General features: G+C 40.7%; 2 protein-coding genes across 2 annotated transcripts in view; one reads left to right on the forward strand and one right to left on the reverse strand.

Annotated features, from left to right (window-relative positions):
* Positions 1-14,463, reverse strand: part of DCP1A (decapping mRNA 1A) — a 58,053-nt gene extending 43,590 nt beyond the window's left edge. The window contains exons 1-3 of the mRNA XM_062201097.1: positions 14,277-14,463; positions 11,734-11,774; positions 9,034-9,161 (exon numbers count right to left, since the gene is read on the reverse strand). Of these exons, the coding sequence (XP_062057081.1) occupies positions 9,034-9,161; positions 11,734-11,774; positions 14,277-14,411 (304 nt within the window). The 5' untranslated portion in view covers positions 14,412-14,463. The remainder of the gene's footprint in view (positions 1-9,033; positions 9,162-11,733; positions 11,775-14,276) is intronic.
* The window catches only part of CACNA1D (calcium voltage-gated channel subunit alpha1 D), a 505,293-nt gene that overhangs the window by 665 nt on the left and 489,354 nt on the right, over positions 1-15,274 (forward strand). The gene's annotated exons all lie outside the window — the stretch shown is intronic.

Here is a 15,274-nt window from a genome sequence, read left to right on the forward strand (position 1 = left end):
TCTTTCTAATGAAACGATGAGTACTTTTACTGAAAATGGCCAAGAAAAAACTTGGAAATACCTAAAATACCCTCACAGTCCCTGGCAGACCAGACTTACACTATTATCAGCCTACTCACTTACACTTACAATGGAAAATTCCCAAGTTGCAGATCTCAAGTTGTTAATTTTGACCATTAATCTAGAGGGGGCTGTTTTCGGAATAAACATGTACATTTCATTAAGAATCTTGACTTTTACCAGGAAGGAAGAGTTCTGACAGTGAAAGTTCTAACAAACGTTAATGACTTCAACTTATAATTTTCCAAGAAAACATAAGAGAAACTAAAAAATTAATTAAAAAGCATACAGCAATTTTAATCTACATGATACAGTACCTGGCAAAGTGCTTGGTGAATGATATATTCAATAAATATCACTGATTTAAGGTGTTCATCTAAGTAATAACACTGATTAAAAACAGAGTAAAAAGCAATTCTGAAACAGTTTTTGCCACAGAAAATCATTAAATGCTGCGACTAATTTTAGAGCTGGATGGCACCACAAACCTGTATCTGATTTCCAATAGCCAGGTAGGACTGGTTACCCAGGGTGGGGAACCTTCTTTCTGTCAGGGACCATGTGGATATTCCCAACAACATCATTTGTGGGCCATACAAAATTATGAACTTAAAAATTAGCCCGCTATGGGTATCCTGAATTTTGACTCCTGCCTGTGACTGTCTTAGCAGGGCTAGACAAAATGACTTTGCGGGCTTTATACGTCCTGTAGGCTTAACGTCCTGACCATAGCTGTAAGAGGAAGAAAAAAACTAGCTCTGCTTGCTTTTACTTTTTTGTTGATTCATATAGAAAGTTTTAGATTTTTCAAAAACTGCTCAGAACTGACCTTACAGAATATTCTTAGGGCAGTCCACAACTAAGTGATATGTAAGCTCACATATCTATATAAACATGCATTCTAGGTTACCTATCACCTTCATTCTAGAGATGTCCATAGGAGTGGAATCAAAGGACTCTTGACCTTGGTTTTGGGGCAAACCACCTTCCAAAAGAAACTGCTTAGGTGTGTTGCTTGAAGCAGGTGCTTCCCGCTTGGCTAAAGGAATAGTAGGTAACAGGCATATTTCCTTACGATGAAAGAGTGGCCAGAAATGTACAGATCTGTGACTCTTTTCAGAGCCCTGTCTAAATGAAGAACTGCCCTAGTTCCATTACTGAAAATTCCTTTCCATATTTTCTTCAGGGGTGATGGGATAGATTTTTCTTTTTTTAAATATTTATTTCAGTCATTTGAAAGAGTTACAGAGAGAGGTGGAGAGACAGAGAGCGAGCGAGCGAAAGAGAGAGGGGTGTTTCCATCTGCTGGCCCACTCCCCAAAAGACTGTAATGGCCAGAGCTGAGCTGATTCAAAGCCAGGAGCCAGAAGCTTCTTCCATTCTCCCATGCAGGTACAGGGGCCTAAGGACTTGGGCCATGTTCTACTGCTCTCCCAGACCATAGCAGAGAGCTGGATCAGAAGTGGAGAAGCTGGGACTCAAACCAGTGCCCATACGGGATGTCAGCACTGCAGGCCGGGGCTTTAACCCGCAGTGCCACAGAGTGGGCCCTGGGAGACATGTTTAAACTATGAGCACAATTATTTTATTGTTTGAGTCTGTTTAGATCTATTTGTTTTGCTAAACTATGTTTTTCTAGAAAATTGTTAAGTTTTAAATTTATAGTCAAAAAGTTTTTCATAGTTTTTTTTTGTTTTTAAAATGTATGTCTTGGGGGCTGGTGTGGTGTAGCTGGTTAAGCCTTGACCTGCGATGCCGGCATCTCATATAGGCACCAGTGGGAGATCACTTTGCTCTACTTCTGATACAGCTCTCTGGTAGTGTGCCTGGGAGCACAGTAGAGGATGGCTCAGGTGCTTGGACTCCTGCACCCACTTGGGAGACCTGGAGAAAGCTCTGGGATCTTGACTTCAGCCTGATCCAGCCCTGGTCATTGTGGCTGTTTGGGGAGAGAACCATCAGATGGAAGATCTCTCTTTGTTTCTCCTCTTCTTTCTGTAATCCTATCTTTCAAGTAAATATATAAAAAAAGCTGTCTCTACCTTTAGCTGCAATATCCAAGTATATGTATTTCCTATTCTGAATATTACCTACTATGCTTCTTCATGCTCTTTTTATTATTGTTGTTACCAAAGGTTTTACATTATAGATCTTTTTTTCTGTTGATTTGCTCCATTGTACTACTATAATTTCCACTTTCTGCAATTAATTCATAATCATTTTTTCCTACAACTTTACTCAAATTCCCTTATTTTCCTCTCTAACTTCTTGGGCTGGATGCCTTACATGCGATAATTTTTTATAAAACTTGTAATATATACATAAAAATGCAAATTCTCTTATTGCTGGGAGCATTCTTTAGATATCTATTTTATCAAGTTTGCTAACTATTGTTTAACTTTCATAACCATATTAAACTGTCTGCTTTATCTGTTAAAATCTCCCACTGTAATTACAGATTATTAACACTCAATCTGTAGTCCTGTGATATACTAGGTTGCACACAACAGTCCAAAAGTGTCTTATCTTCTAGGCAACTTATGTATAATTTTTCTCCTGAACGATGTTTTTGCCTTGCAGTCTACTACTGTGAGTCAATACGAATCAAAGATTGACTGTCTTTGATATATTTCATGCTATTCTTAACTTCTAACTTTCCCAGGATCTTGAGTTTTAAACATTGCTTGTAAACAGCATAGAGGCAAATTTTATGTATTTATCCAAATCTCATTCCTTTAACTGGCAAACTTAATTCACTTAAATTTGTTCTAAAAGCTGATTCATTTTTTTTCTGTTATCTTACTTTCAACTATTTACCATGGTTTTATTTTTTGTCCCCCTTTCTCATTTGTACTGGTTTGAAAGTTAAGATAGCCTAATTCTTTTTTAAAGATTTATTTATTTACTTGAAAGGCAGTTACAGTGAGACAGAAGTAGAGATAAAGAAGTCTTCCATCCACTAGTCCATTCCCCAGATGGCAGCTACGACTGGAGTTGCACTGATCTGAAGCCAGGAGCCAGGAGCTTCCTCAGATCTCACATGTGGGTGCTGGGGCCCAAGGACCTGAGCCATCTTCCACTGCTTTCCCAGGCCATAGCACAGAGCTGGATAGGAAGTGAAGCAGCCAGGACTCAAACTGGCGTCCACATGGATGCTGGAACTGCAGGCAATGGCTTTACCTGCTACATTACAGCACCAGCCCCATTAGCCTATTTTTGTTCCACATGGTTACCTGGAATCTTTTGTTGCACATGTATAAACATTTAAAAGTCTACATTTAGTCAAGTTATCTACTCTCACCTCACTCGTAGGATGCTCTGGCTTAAATAGCTTCCATCTGGTTATTGCTGAGTAGTATTTTTCATTTTGTCTTGTTTTTAGTACCCCTACTCAGACTTGTCATTTCATTGTTTCATATCAACAATGCCACTTTTATTTGCTTTTCAGTGCTCTTTCTTACTGCGCATTTCTTCCTTTTATGTTCAATTTTCTTCTTCCTGAACTATATTCTTTACAATTGTGCTATTAAATTTAAATTAACTGAAACTAAATAGATTGATAATTTAGTCTAATTCAAATGAAATACAATTAAAAATCAGCTGCACTAGGAACATTTCAAGTGCTCAATAGCCACATGTGGCTACTGGCTACTACACTGGACAGCACTGCCCTGGAAGCACCTATAGCAACCGTTTGCTGGAGACAAACCATTTCTGTTGTCTATCTAGTGTTGGTTAACTGCTTTTTCCTCATTCTTTGGCAAATATTCCTGTCTTCCATACTAGGAAGTAGCAAATGAGGAGCGTGCAGCCAGTCTCACTGGTGCTGCTTTGCAAATACCCAGTCTCCAGTCTCCAGCAATCTTTGGCTGCCTCTGCCTCTTTGCCTTTGAAATTTCATTGTAATGTGTGGCTATACAAATATTTCGATTTATTATTTTTAGGGCCTATTCTATTGCCTTTTTCTGAGATGTCTTTTATGAATTCTGGGAAATTCTCAGTCAGAATCTCTTCAGTACTGCTTCTCTTCAAATATATTTTATCATTCTGAAACTCTTATCTGTCATACGTGAGACTCAACAATTCTCTCCTCTGTCATGCATCTATTTCTCTCCGCTATTTGGATGCATTCTGAATTTCTTCAGACAGCTCTTCTAATTCATCACTTCTTCTTTTTTTAATTTAACAGGTAGAGTTTTTGACAGTGAGAGACAGAGAGAAAGGTCTTCCTTCCGTTGGTTCACCCCCGAAACGGCCGCCATGGCCAGTGCTGCACCGATCCAGAGCCAGGAGCCAGGTGCTTCTTCCTGGTCTCCCATGCGGGTGCAGGGCCCAAGCACTTGGGCCATCCTCCACTGCCCTCCTGGGCCACAGCAGAGAGCTGCACTGGAAGAAGGGCAACCGGGACTAGAACCCGGAGCCCATATGGGATGCCGGTGCTGCAGGTGGAGGATTAGCCAAGTGAGCCACGGCTCTGGCCCCGGAATTCTTACATTAAAGAAAGCTCCTGCCTAAATAACCCCATAATAGCTGGCAGCCAGTGTCAGTTCACATGCTTCTCACTTTACTTTAAGTTTTTACTTTGATGCCGGCCCATGGAAATGTTCCCAACTCTTTTTTGGCTATGCACTTAATATTTCATAAACATTTCTAAGTATCTGTAGAAAGATTTTTCTATTCAGATATTGCTGGACAGGGACTGAGTAATTTTCTTTGATGTTTCTATACCATAGACCTAAAGGTTCAGAGTCTCCATGGAATGGTTTTATAATTCAGTTGATAAAATATTCCATTTACGATTGAAAACAGAAAGCCAGAAGATTGGTGGTAGTGTCAGTTAATACAACAAAACAACCATTTTTAAAAAAACCAATCACAGATAAAACAGAAACTGTCACTCATGTTTCTTAGGGAGAAGTGTCCAGAGATTAAGACACTACTACATTAATATAAGGCTTTAGCTGGGAAGATGCTATGTGTCCCAAAATTCTGAAAACAAAACCCACTGAGTTGCTTTTACTAAGAATTTTTTTAAAAGTTTGTCCTTTCAAGGATTTCCATTGTTAACACACATATTTTTTCAACTTACCATAACTCACACTGTATAGTAAGAGTACCAACAACATTTTAGAATATTATCAGTAAAGAGAGAAAAACCCTGGCTCATCCATGGTGCTAGTCAGATCAGGGGCTTAAGTAATTTATCCAAGGTTACAGCCAATAAAATGGCAAAGCCTAGAATAGAATTCTTGTCTGCAAGCTAAATTCCATGCCAAAAAAAGTGTTACCATGGCAAAGCCACCCTCAGGGGTATATCCTGTAGCTTGTGTATCTAGAAACATGAATTTAAAAGAGGAATGACTAAATAGGAAGCATAAAAATCCAACCCAAAGTTTCCCAAAGGGTTGCTCCTTTCAGGTGTGGCATAACAAAGGGTGTGTTAGAGCATGGGTTGATACTTTAGCATGCATCTGTCCAATAGGGTAGCCATGAGTGCACAGAACTATGTAAATACAAATGGATCAAATAAAGCAGAAAATTTCAGGCACTCAACAGTCACATGTGGCTGGTGGCTGCCATAGTGGACAATGCTGACAGAGAACTGTGCCATCACTACAGAGTTCTCTGGGACAGCACTGCTCTAGAATGTGGATTAATGAAGTGTACAATTCTATTGCAGTAGCAGGTTTAAGAACATTGGCTTTGAAGCCCAACAGAATCAGTGTTGAGGTCTACATCTGTCACTTGTTATGTGTATTACTCTTGAGCAACCCCCAAACCCAAGTTTCTTATTTCCTCAATCTGTAGGTTGGGAATCAGAAATAAGGTGCTGAGAATATCCCCACTGCTCAGTAACTATAGAATCCACAATCTTCCCATTCTTCACGGCTGGCCCAGAGGGGTCTTGCAAATGCCAAAAAGCCCTTACACAGAATGAAGACACACCGTTTTCAAAAGTCTCAAGAGTACCACCAAACCTAAGCCCTTAGCTAATATAAGCATTTTTTCTGTAAGTTTATCTTTTCTAAAGAGTGGGGTGGGTGTGTGGGCACTCTGTATAAGTTAAAAAAAAAAAAAAGAAAAAAAAAGAAAAAAGCAACCAGTTTATAACTGGAAAAAGTTACAGTCCAATGTACTAATACGTTAATTCTAAAAATTTATTTGAATGAAAGAAGCAGGAATGAAGGTGCAAGCTGAGTTAAATAGGTCAGGTGTCTTGGTATATTTCCCACAAGAGAATGACAGAAGGGCAGCTACAGAATCAGGTGTAATCACCTATATGCATAATCAGATATTAACTAACTCTTTATTTAAAGAACAAATCCCTAAACAACTCAACAGCTTGCCAACCTGACAAGACTATTTTCCATTTTTAAGACAAGGCAGACAGAACACACTCAAGAGAGGATTTAACACACACAAACTCACTTCACAATGTCTTGTCACTTCTCCCTAACAGCTATTTCTCCAAATACTTTCCCCAATGGAATGTCCCGGTTATTTGAGTTTTCTGTTGAACAAGAAAACCCCTGTTGAAAATCTTTCTGCTGGCGCCGTGGCTCAACAGGCTAATCCTCTGCCTGCGGCGCCGGCACACCGGGTTCTAGTCCCGGTTGGGGCACCGGATTCTATACCGGTTGCCCCTCTTCCAGGCCAGCTCTCTGCTATGGCCCGGGAGTGCAGTGGGGGATGGTCCAAGTCCTTGGGCCCTGCACCGGCATGGGAGACCAGGAGAAGTACCTGGCTCCTGGCTTCGGATCAGCATGATGCGCTGGCCGCAGCAGCCATTGGAGGGTGAACCAACGGCAAAAAGGAAGACCTTTCTCTCTGTCTCTCTCTCTCTCACTATCCACTCTTCCTGTCAAAAAAAAAAAAAAAAAAAAAAATCTTCCTAAAATAAAATGCATGAACTCTTTTTCCCCAAGAATGTTTTAATTAACGTAATAAAGCTTCTGATGATTTAAGGTCTCATTACAACAAATTAGTCTTTTATATGATGGTTGGATTAAAGTCATAAAATACCAATGTTTTAATGCTGACCCTAGATTACACTGATATCTGCTTGATATTCACAAACAAAATTTAATGTTAGCTTGTTTTCTTATAATTTGCCCTCATTTCTTCCACATACGGACTATGGAAAAATTTCCAAATTAACTGAAGCTTTGATTAATTAGGCTCTGGTTTATTGTGGCTCAATTATATTTGCGTTTTGTCACACTTTCATAGGACCCTTTACTCGTGAACGAAATACAACACAATTCACTTCAGGCTTATCCCAACTGATAACTAGATCCATGGATCTAACTACTAATTTTCCCTACTATTTGAATACTCGAACTTTTGCTAGTAATAACTAGATTAGATTTTCAGGCAATTAAGAACAGAGTTAAATCACTTCTACTTTAAAAAATTGGAATCATGTTCCTTTGTATAATTTCTCCTTTAATGGAATGTTCAGTACAAAGAAACAAGTATCCCATGGGGCCGGTGCCATGGCTCACTTGGCTAATCCTCCGCCTGCGGCGCCAGCATCCCATATGGGCTCCGGGTTCTAGTCCCGGCTGCTCCTCTTGCTGTGCAGCTCTGCTGTGGCCCAGGAAGGCAGTGGAGGATGGCCCAACTGCTTGGGTGCTTGCACCTGTGTGGGAGACCAGGGGGAAGCACCTGGCACCTGGCTTCGGATTGGTGCAGCACCAGCCATAGCGGCCATTTGGGGGGGTGAACCAACGGAAGGAAGACCTTTCTCTCTGTCTCTCTCACACTGTTTAACTCTGCCTGTCAAATAAGTAATAAATAAATAAATAAAAACAGTCATTATCTTAAAAAAAAAAAAAGAAACAAGTATCCCAATAATTCTACTGATAATACTCATTTAAACAAATCCATCTGAATTTACAGGTCCAGTATGTTCAAAGAATCTGAAATCTGAGAGGTAATTATCTGGACAAACAGTTTATTGAGAAGTCAAGAGATACTTAAAAGTAAGCTAGGGAAAAGATTTGGGGCTTCCAACTTTAAAATAGGTCTTGCCACTTATTCAGGGAATTGAAAGATGTGTAGTATCTAGCAGCTTTTTATATCTTATACTGAAGGAACTTCCCAATACAAACTACTTCTCAGTCAAGTTACATAGTAACTTTTAATTTCACAGTTACAAACATTTCTCAAATAATATCCTTAGATGTTGATTAGTCACTCTAATATTCTACAGTCAATGCCAAGCAGACAGTCATCTGTTCTCAAACGCCCATACCTTCAACCCTTATAATGAGATACTGTAACCAAGAGTACTTTTCAGTGCTGGGCTTTGTTGAAGGAGTCACTCTAGAGGTGCTGACTGTATCTAATCATTATTACAATCTGCAAAACACACAGGAGGTCCCTGCAAGCAGGAAGAATTACAATCCCAATTCTCCTACTGAGAATCTGTCACTCATCTCCGAGTCTCAGTTGACTTAGTCACCTGCCTCCCCTACATAGAGCATTGTGTCATTAACATTAAAGAACAGCACAGCACTGGTAACCAGAGGACACTCGACTACATAAGCAGACCAAAAAACACCATTATTGAGAGCAAAGACAGTACTTCCTTTGTGGGAAGAAGTATCAGTTGTCTGTCCCTATCCTGTTCCTCCCAAAATAAATTCTGTTGTTCAAGGGCAGGGGCAATTAACAGTTTAGCTTCACCACAAAAACAAAGGAATAAAACATCAGAAACATAGTGCTATTAAACAGAATAGTACAGTTAACCAAGACAGCGTAAGTTATTATATACAAAACTGTTTTCGGTTTTATGGACCAATTTAAATGGCTTGATATTACTAAGAGACTCATATATGACTACAGAACACAATATAGACCACATTTTGTATTGTGATTTGTAACTCTAAAAATAATGTGCTGATAGAAATTAAAGTCACTTAATTTTAAATGTAAATACATTAACTGTAACAAAATAGATATACTCACAGCTTGCATTTCTATACAAAAGAAATGGTTCATGGAGCTGAAATTCCAGATCTTTGTTCACTGGTTCAACTAGATTGTGCATATTCAGTCGATTCACAATGGTAAAACCATGGTAAGGTGAAGCTGACCTTAGATTTAATAGAAGAAAAGAAGATCTATCGTCACCATTTAATCTGTACAACTGGTACCTGGTACTTTATTCTTGTTTCACAGAAAGAATGAATATATCGGTATATTATATAGTGTCATCACTTCAAAACATAAAAATTTAAGTTAGCTCATACCCTTCTGCTCACAATTCAGGGATCCACCCTCAAAGTAAAGTTAAAGTACTTACTAAGGCCCCCGAGACCCATTTGGTGTGCTCTGTCTACCCCGACTTCAGCTGACACCTCCTCCTGGCTCTCCCTGCTCCAGGCTGTAGGTGTGCTCTGACCTCAAGGTTGCAACGGGGTCGCTGGCCCAGGATGTATCACCCCCCGCAGGCCTCCGCTCAGCTGCCTCATCAGTGGGCTCACCTGAGTCACCCTTTTAAATGCTCCCAATTTGTTCCCAAGCTCAATACCCTATACCCTCTCTACCACTACCACTTACTTCTTATATTCATTGTTTTCCCGCCACCAGAACATAAACTCCAAATGTTTGTCTTATTTTCTCAGATGTATCCCAAAGTAGACACAGTCACAGCATTTGATAAATAATTTCTAAATTAAATATCATTTATTTTAGATATGAGACAGGATTGGCTACTTTTATAATATTTTTTCTTGTACTAAATATGTATTTGCATAGTTCTCCTGAGGTTAGATGGAAAATACTTTGAATATTACTAAGGAACATCCATGGTTCCTCTATCAGGGGAATCCAAAAATATTCCTTACACGTATCTAACACTTCCTAGCTTCTCATTTGTTTCTCTGTGACAAACATGGGCAGATAACAGAACCCTGTTCTACAGATTAGTTAACGAGCTTAGAATGATTAAGGCTTGAGCTCAAAGGCACAGAAATAATGTACCTAGCTTTTAGCTTTAGGCTTTTTGACTCCAAATTCAAGCTTCCTCTATATAAAGTGTCCTTGCAAAAGGCTATTCTGACATCTTCATACACCTTTATCCAAGGCACACAAAATGTTCGCCCATCTTCCAGTTTCTTTGGTCTCCTTTTATTAGAATCAAGGCGTTGTAAGCCTCCTCACATTGTATGAAATCAAGCCAGTCCACTGATGTCACACTTTGTCGATAAGGTATCTGTAGTACCCCTAATAATATGGCCAGTAAAGAGCTTTCCAAATTCCAGACCTAAATCCCAGTAACAGTTAAAGAGTTTTAAAGATTTTTATTGCTAACGCAGAGTGTGAAGGGGGTTAGGGTCAAGTCCCTCCTTTTAAAAATGAGAACAAAACAAGGAAATAAAGTGCCAATGAAGGAAGAACTTGCTGTACAGATATCAAAGTACTTACATTTAAAAAGAAGAAAAAGATGAGTGTGCTTAGACAAGATCTCAAAGCTTTATGTTAAAATTTAGAAGACTATGACAAATTATTTTAAGTTAGTATTGATAGAAAAAGGCAATCCTTAAAAGATAATACAAAAAAAAAAAAAAAAAAGAACCCAGATGTCAGTAATGATCCCCATTGACTCTGTAAGCTTTAGATAACAAGGGGAAGCACTGAACCTATGAAATGCATAAAATCTGTTCTCTTTATATTAACAAAAATTAAACAAAAAAGGGGAAAAAAAAAAAGAAAACAAGAGAAGGCAACTACCCATTTCAGAGCAAAACCTCAGGGGGATCCAGGAAAACAAGTTCTCCACTACTTCCATATTCTGTCAGTTGCCTTTAGGCTTCCCAAGCTGTAATTCCCAAACCAATCACATTAACATAATTATCAGAGATGCTGAAAATTAGAAATGTACAATATGAACAATCTAGGCTTTCTGACGAATTCTCATAGAAGCTAAAAGTACATATGGTTAAACATACTATGCATAATCCAGAACTTTTGGAACTTCCCAGCCTCTCAGTTTCACCTCATTGTTTTACAAACTTAGTCTGTTTTCTTTCTTTTTGACAGGCAGAGTTAGAGAGAGAGAGAGAGAGAGAGAGAGAGAGAAAGGTCTTCCTTTCCGTTGGCTCACTCCTCCAAATGGCTGCTAAGGCCGGGGTGCTGCGCCGATCCGAAGCCAGGAGCTTCTCCTGGCCTCCCATGTAGTTGCAGGGCCCAAGCACCTGGACCATTCTCCGCTGCGCTCCTGGGCCACAGCAGAGAGCTGGACTGGAAGAGGGGCAACCAGGACAGAATCCGGCGCCCCAAATGGGACTAGAACCCAGGGTGCTGGCGCCGCAGGTGGAGGATTAGCCAAGTGAACTGCAGCGCCAGCTGACCTAGCCTGTTTTCTCACTCTTTGCTCTTTAATAGGGTCAGGAGGGAGGAATCTGTTTCAGGCTCATTCATTTGTCAAAAATGCTTTCTATTTTGAAATGGTTTTACCAAGCTCTTAAAAAGATTCTACTTCCATTTATCCCAATTCACAGGAAGGCTCAAAGAAGGGAAAGAACTTGGTTAGGATCTCAGAGCTAGAGATGGATGCAACCAAAGGGAAGAAGCCCGAGGGTTCCCCCCAAAATGCACAAAGTGGCACCATCTCATGACATAGATCACCATATACCTAAAACATTTATTATAAAAGATGCTTACCTTCGGTATACAAATAGAGTCCCTTCTATATCAGTCTTCTCCTGTAACACAATTAATCAATTAGTATTTTCCCAATAATTCAAGCCCAAACACTCCCTAGGGAGAACTACTTCATGTTGATGAGTAACTTGTTTTATTTACTGTAAAATTAACCACCTTTGAACAGGTACAGTTAAGTCTCCCTCTAATGGCACAAATTTCGGTTACCAATTTCCTATGCATCCTTTCAATGCTGCTGATGCAGACATAGGCACATACAGACTTTAACCCAGCAACCTGTCTTTATCTGCAGCATTTTTCTTTTATAATTAGTGAAAGGGAAAATTACAGAACAACTTTCACTTTTTAAAGAAAATGTTTTGGCCAGATTTCTTAATTTTAATGACAAAAGTCCTGTGGGCAACAATCTCTTCACTTTTAGAAGTTTATCAAACTTAACATAAAAAAAATATGGAAATTTTCTTTGAGGATCCCTTGTTTTACCACTGGAACATTTTGGTATATTTTCATGAGTAGCACACTTTGTGGTTAAGAACTACTATCAACACAATTAGGTTATTAGTTTTTAGAACTTTGCTAAAGAATCATGAATACTGAAATTATACTATGCCTTAACTAATTATTTTATCTTACAAGTAATGCAAAAAATATTTTAAAGTGACCTTGATCAAGAGTACAACTCAATATTACCTTTCATTTGCTCTGCCAGAGTGTATTTAAATTTCAAACAAAGAAACAATGTTGCAATGTCTGCAGTTCACCACTTGCTGGACCTAACTATTTTAATGCAATGAAGAACATGTTAAAACTTCACATGTTAGACATATCAAATCAAATTAGTTGGGATAATTTATACATGTAAAAAATCTCAGTATCTTCCAGTATTACCTTAGCTTAAATATATCATGAAGCTTTTTCTTGCCTTCAAAATGTTATTAGCATTAAGTAACTGTGATCAAATGTCTCAAAGAAAATTTGTCCCCCAAAAAACACGGAACAGAGAAAAGATGTGGTTATGCTCTATGAGCTGTGCTTCAATACATAAAAACAGCAGTTTAGTTTTCAATTCAGACAATTATATCTTGTACTAGGGTATGGCAAAAAAGCTTGTGGAAAATGAAATTAAAATTACTTTGGCACAAAAAATTCTGAATTTCAAGCATTTTTTTTCCAGAATATGTATTTTCCATGAACTTTTTTTGTAAACTGTTTGCATCTCATATATAAACCAGAATTTTAGTTTAAAATTCTAAAAGATTCAAAGTGCATCAACAACTAGAAATAAGAACTTTTTAGGCACAAATTACAGTCCCAAATCTTCCCCATTTGTTGGCAATCTCTATTTCACAAACCAAGAGAAACGACTGAAAACATTTCAAACTAAGGCAATGTCTAAAATAGCTACACTTAAAAACATACACTTTCATTCTCTGTGACTTCCCATACTTCCTGTCTTCCAGGTGGTGAAGGAAAGATAGAAAGATCATGAAAATTCTTTCCATCTGAATTAACTGTTGGTAGATGCCAAATGTTTTCATAAAATTACTGACAAATATAACCTATGCATCTGTATAGTAAGGGCCATAGTATGACAATCCTCCACAGTTTTGTTGAAAAATGTCATGCTCACTGAAATGTCTATGCCAGTCACTGACGAACTCAACGCAGCAAGCGTTTACTTAGTAAATTCTAGGTGTAGAGCCTATGGCTGAATGAGTGAACCAGGGAGGGTCCGCAACCAGGAAACTGTTATTTTTAACAACTAAAAGTACTTCAGGCAGGGACTAGCAAGAGCTGGTGAGCAGAGAGAAAGTAACTTTTCAGACTCCCTCTGGTGCCCGAAAGCCAAAGTATTCAGTCCGCTGGGAGTGTTCAGAGGTGACATCACCGGTCTTTTTCCTGGAAAAGGTCTCCCGGGAATCCAATTAACTCAGCAGTCCCTTCCCCAAGTGCCTTACGATCTTCTCCAAAACTCCGGAAACACAGGTACTAGTTCGATTAAACCTGGACTCATCCCACTCCCTCTCTCCCAAGAATTCAGACTAATTGGATTTCAAGTTTTAAATCCAAATGACCTCTGCGAAGGGGGCTCTCGTTTATGTCCGCTGGGGGTGGCGGGGGGGGGGAGGGGTGCTAATCTTGCAGATCATATATACATATGTAATTTATTCAATAATCCTCTAATCCGGAAACAAGCTTTCAGGGCCCATCTGACCCCACTGGTCTCACATCCCCCAGCGCACCGAAGAAGGAGGCAGGTCGCCCACGTCTTCGGACCCGAGCCCAAGGGACTGATCCTGGTCCAATCGTCCCCTCCGTCAGCTTTTCCCTGGGATGTCTCAGGCCCACTTCTCCTGTTCCTCGGCCCGAATCCCGGACACCCCCGACGTCCCTCAGGTTCCCACCGGCCTCTTCGCCACTCCCCGACCTCGCCTCCGCCGCCCTGGCCTCCAGCTTCGCCCCCCACACCAGGCAGCCCGCGCGGCCCCTTTAAGAGGTGGCGGCGGCCAAGAGGGAGCCCTCAGCGGTCGCGCATCACTCACCCACTGGTTAGCCTTGGGACAGAAGGTGTACAGAGCGACCTGGCCCGTGAGGTCTGCGATGCTGGTGATGTAGGGGTCGTGCTGCTTCAGGGCCGCCAGACTCATCTCCTGCCCAGCTCGACTCAGCGACTCCATCTTGAATCCTGGAGCCGAGCCCCTCCGGTGGGGGCGGAGTCGCGGACAGGAAAGTGCCATCGAGGAAAAGTTCCCCCAGCTGCGTCAGCCCTCTCAACTTCCGCCTCTCTGAGGAGTCTGACAGCGGGGTGGTACAGCAGCCATTTAGCTCCGCCGCGCGCACGCCCCGGACGTCGAGTTCCGGCGTCGGCAGGTCCCATCCGCCCGAGCCGTCGGGGGCGGCGTGCGCGGCTGCGCGATGCGGCTGGCCGGAGGCGTTTCCTGCCCACAGGCTGCGCTGTCCAGGTGAGGGAGTTGACGGCTGCCGGGAGAGGCTGGCGAGCGACGCTCCCTGGGATAACAGAAAGGAAACCCCGCTGTGGAAAAGGCTCTGTGGGCCCTTTAGAAGGCACGGAGAAGCGTGGGGCAGCGGGGCCCCTAAATGACCCTCACTGATGTCGTCACTGATGGTTTCCGAAAGGAGAATTCGAGAACCTTCTTGGAGCTCCACAGAAGTGGCGTTTCCTTCGTCTGGATCCCGCGTGCATATTTTCAGTCAGCCCTGGGAAGAGCCCGTGGGGACTCGAACTCGTCTGGAACCTTATACAATTTTAAATAGGTCACTTTTTCTTTTGGCGAACATGTACTGAGCGTTTTAAGGAGCCAGGTAGTAGCTAAAGAGTAAAACAAGTGAAAACTGTAGGGAGCTTTAGCTCCCCCCACGCTTCAAAAAGCAACTTTTTTTTTTTTAATTGATGGGACACCCCAACAGAATTGAAATGTTTTGAAGGAAAAACATTTTTTCCTCATCAAAATAGCACTATATATTTTTATCGTTTATGATTTTACATCTCAGAATCATTTGTTAACAGAGAAATCTTACA

Source organism: Lepus europaeus, chromosome 9 (assembly GCF_033115175.1).
Source record: "Lepus europaeus isolate LE1 chromosome 9, mLepTim1.pri, whole genome shotgun sequence".
Taxonomy (NCBI): Eukaryota; Metazoa; Chordata; class Mammalia; order Lagomorpha; family Leporidae; genus Lepus; species Lepus europaeus.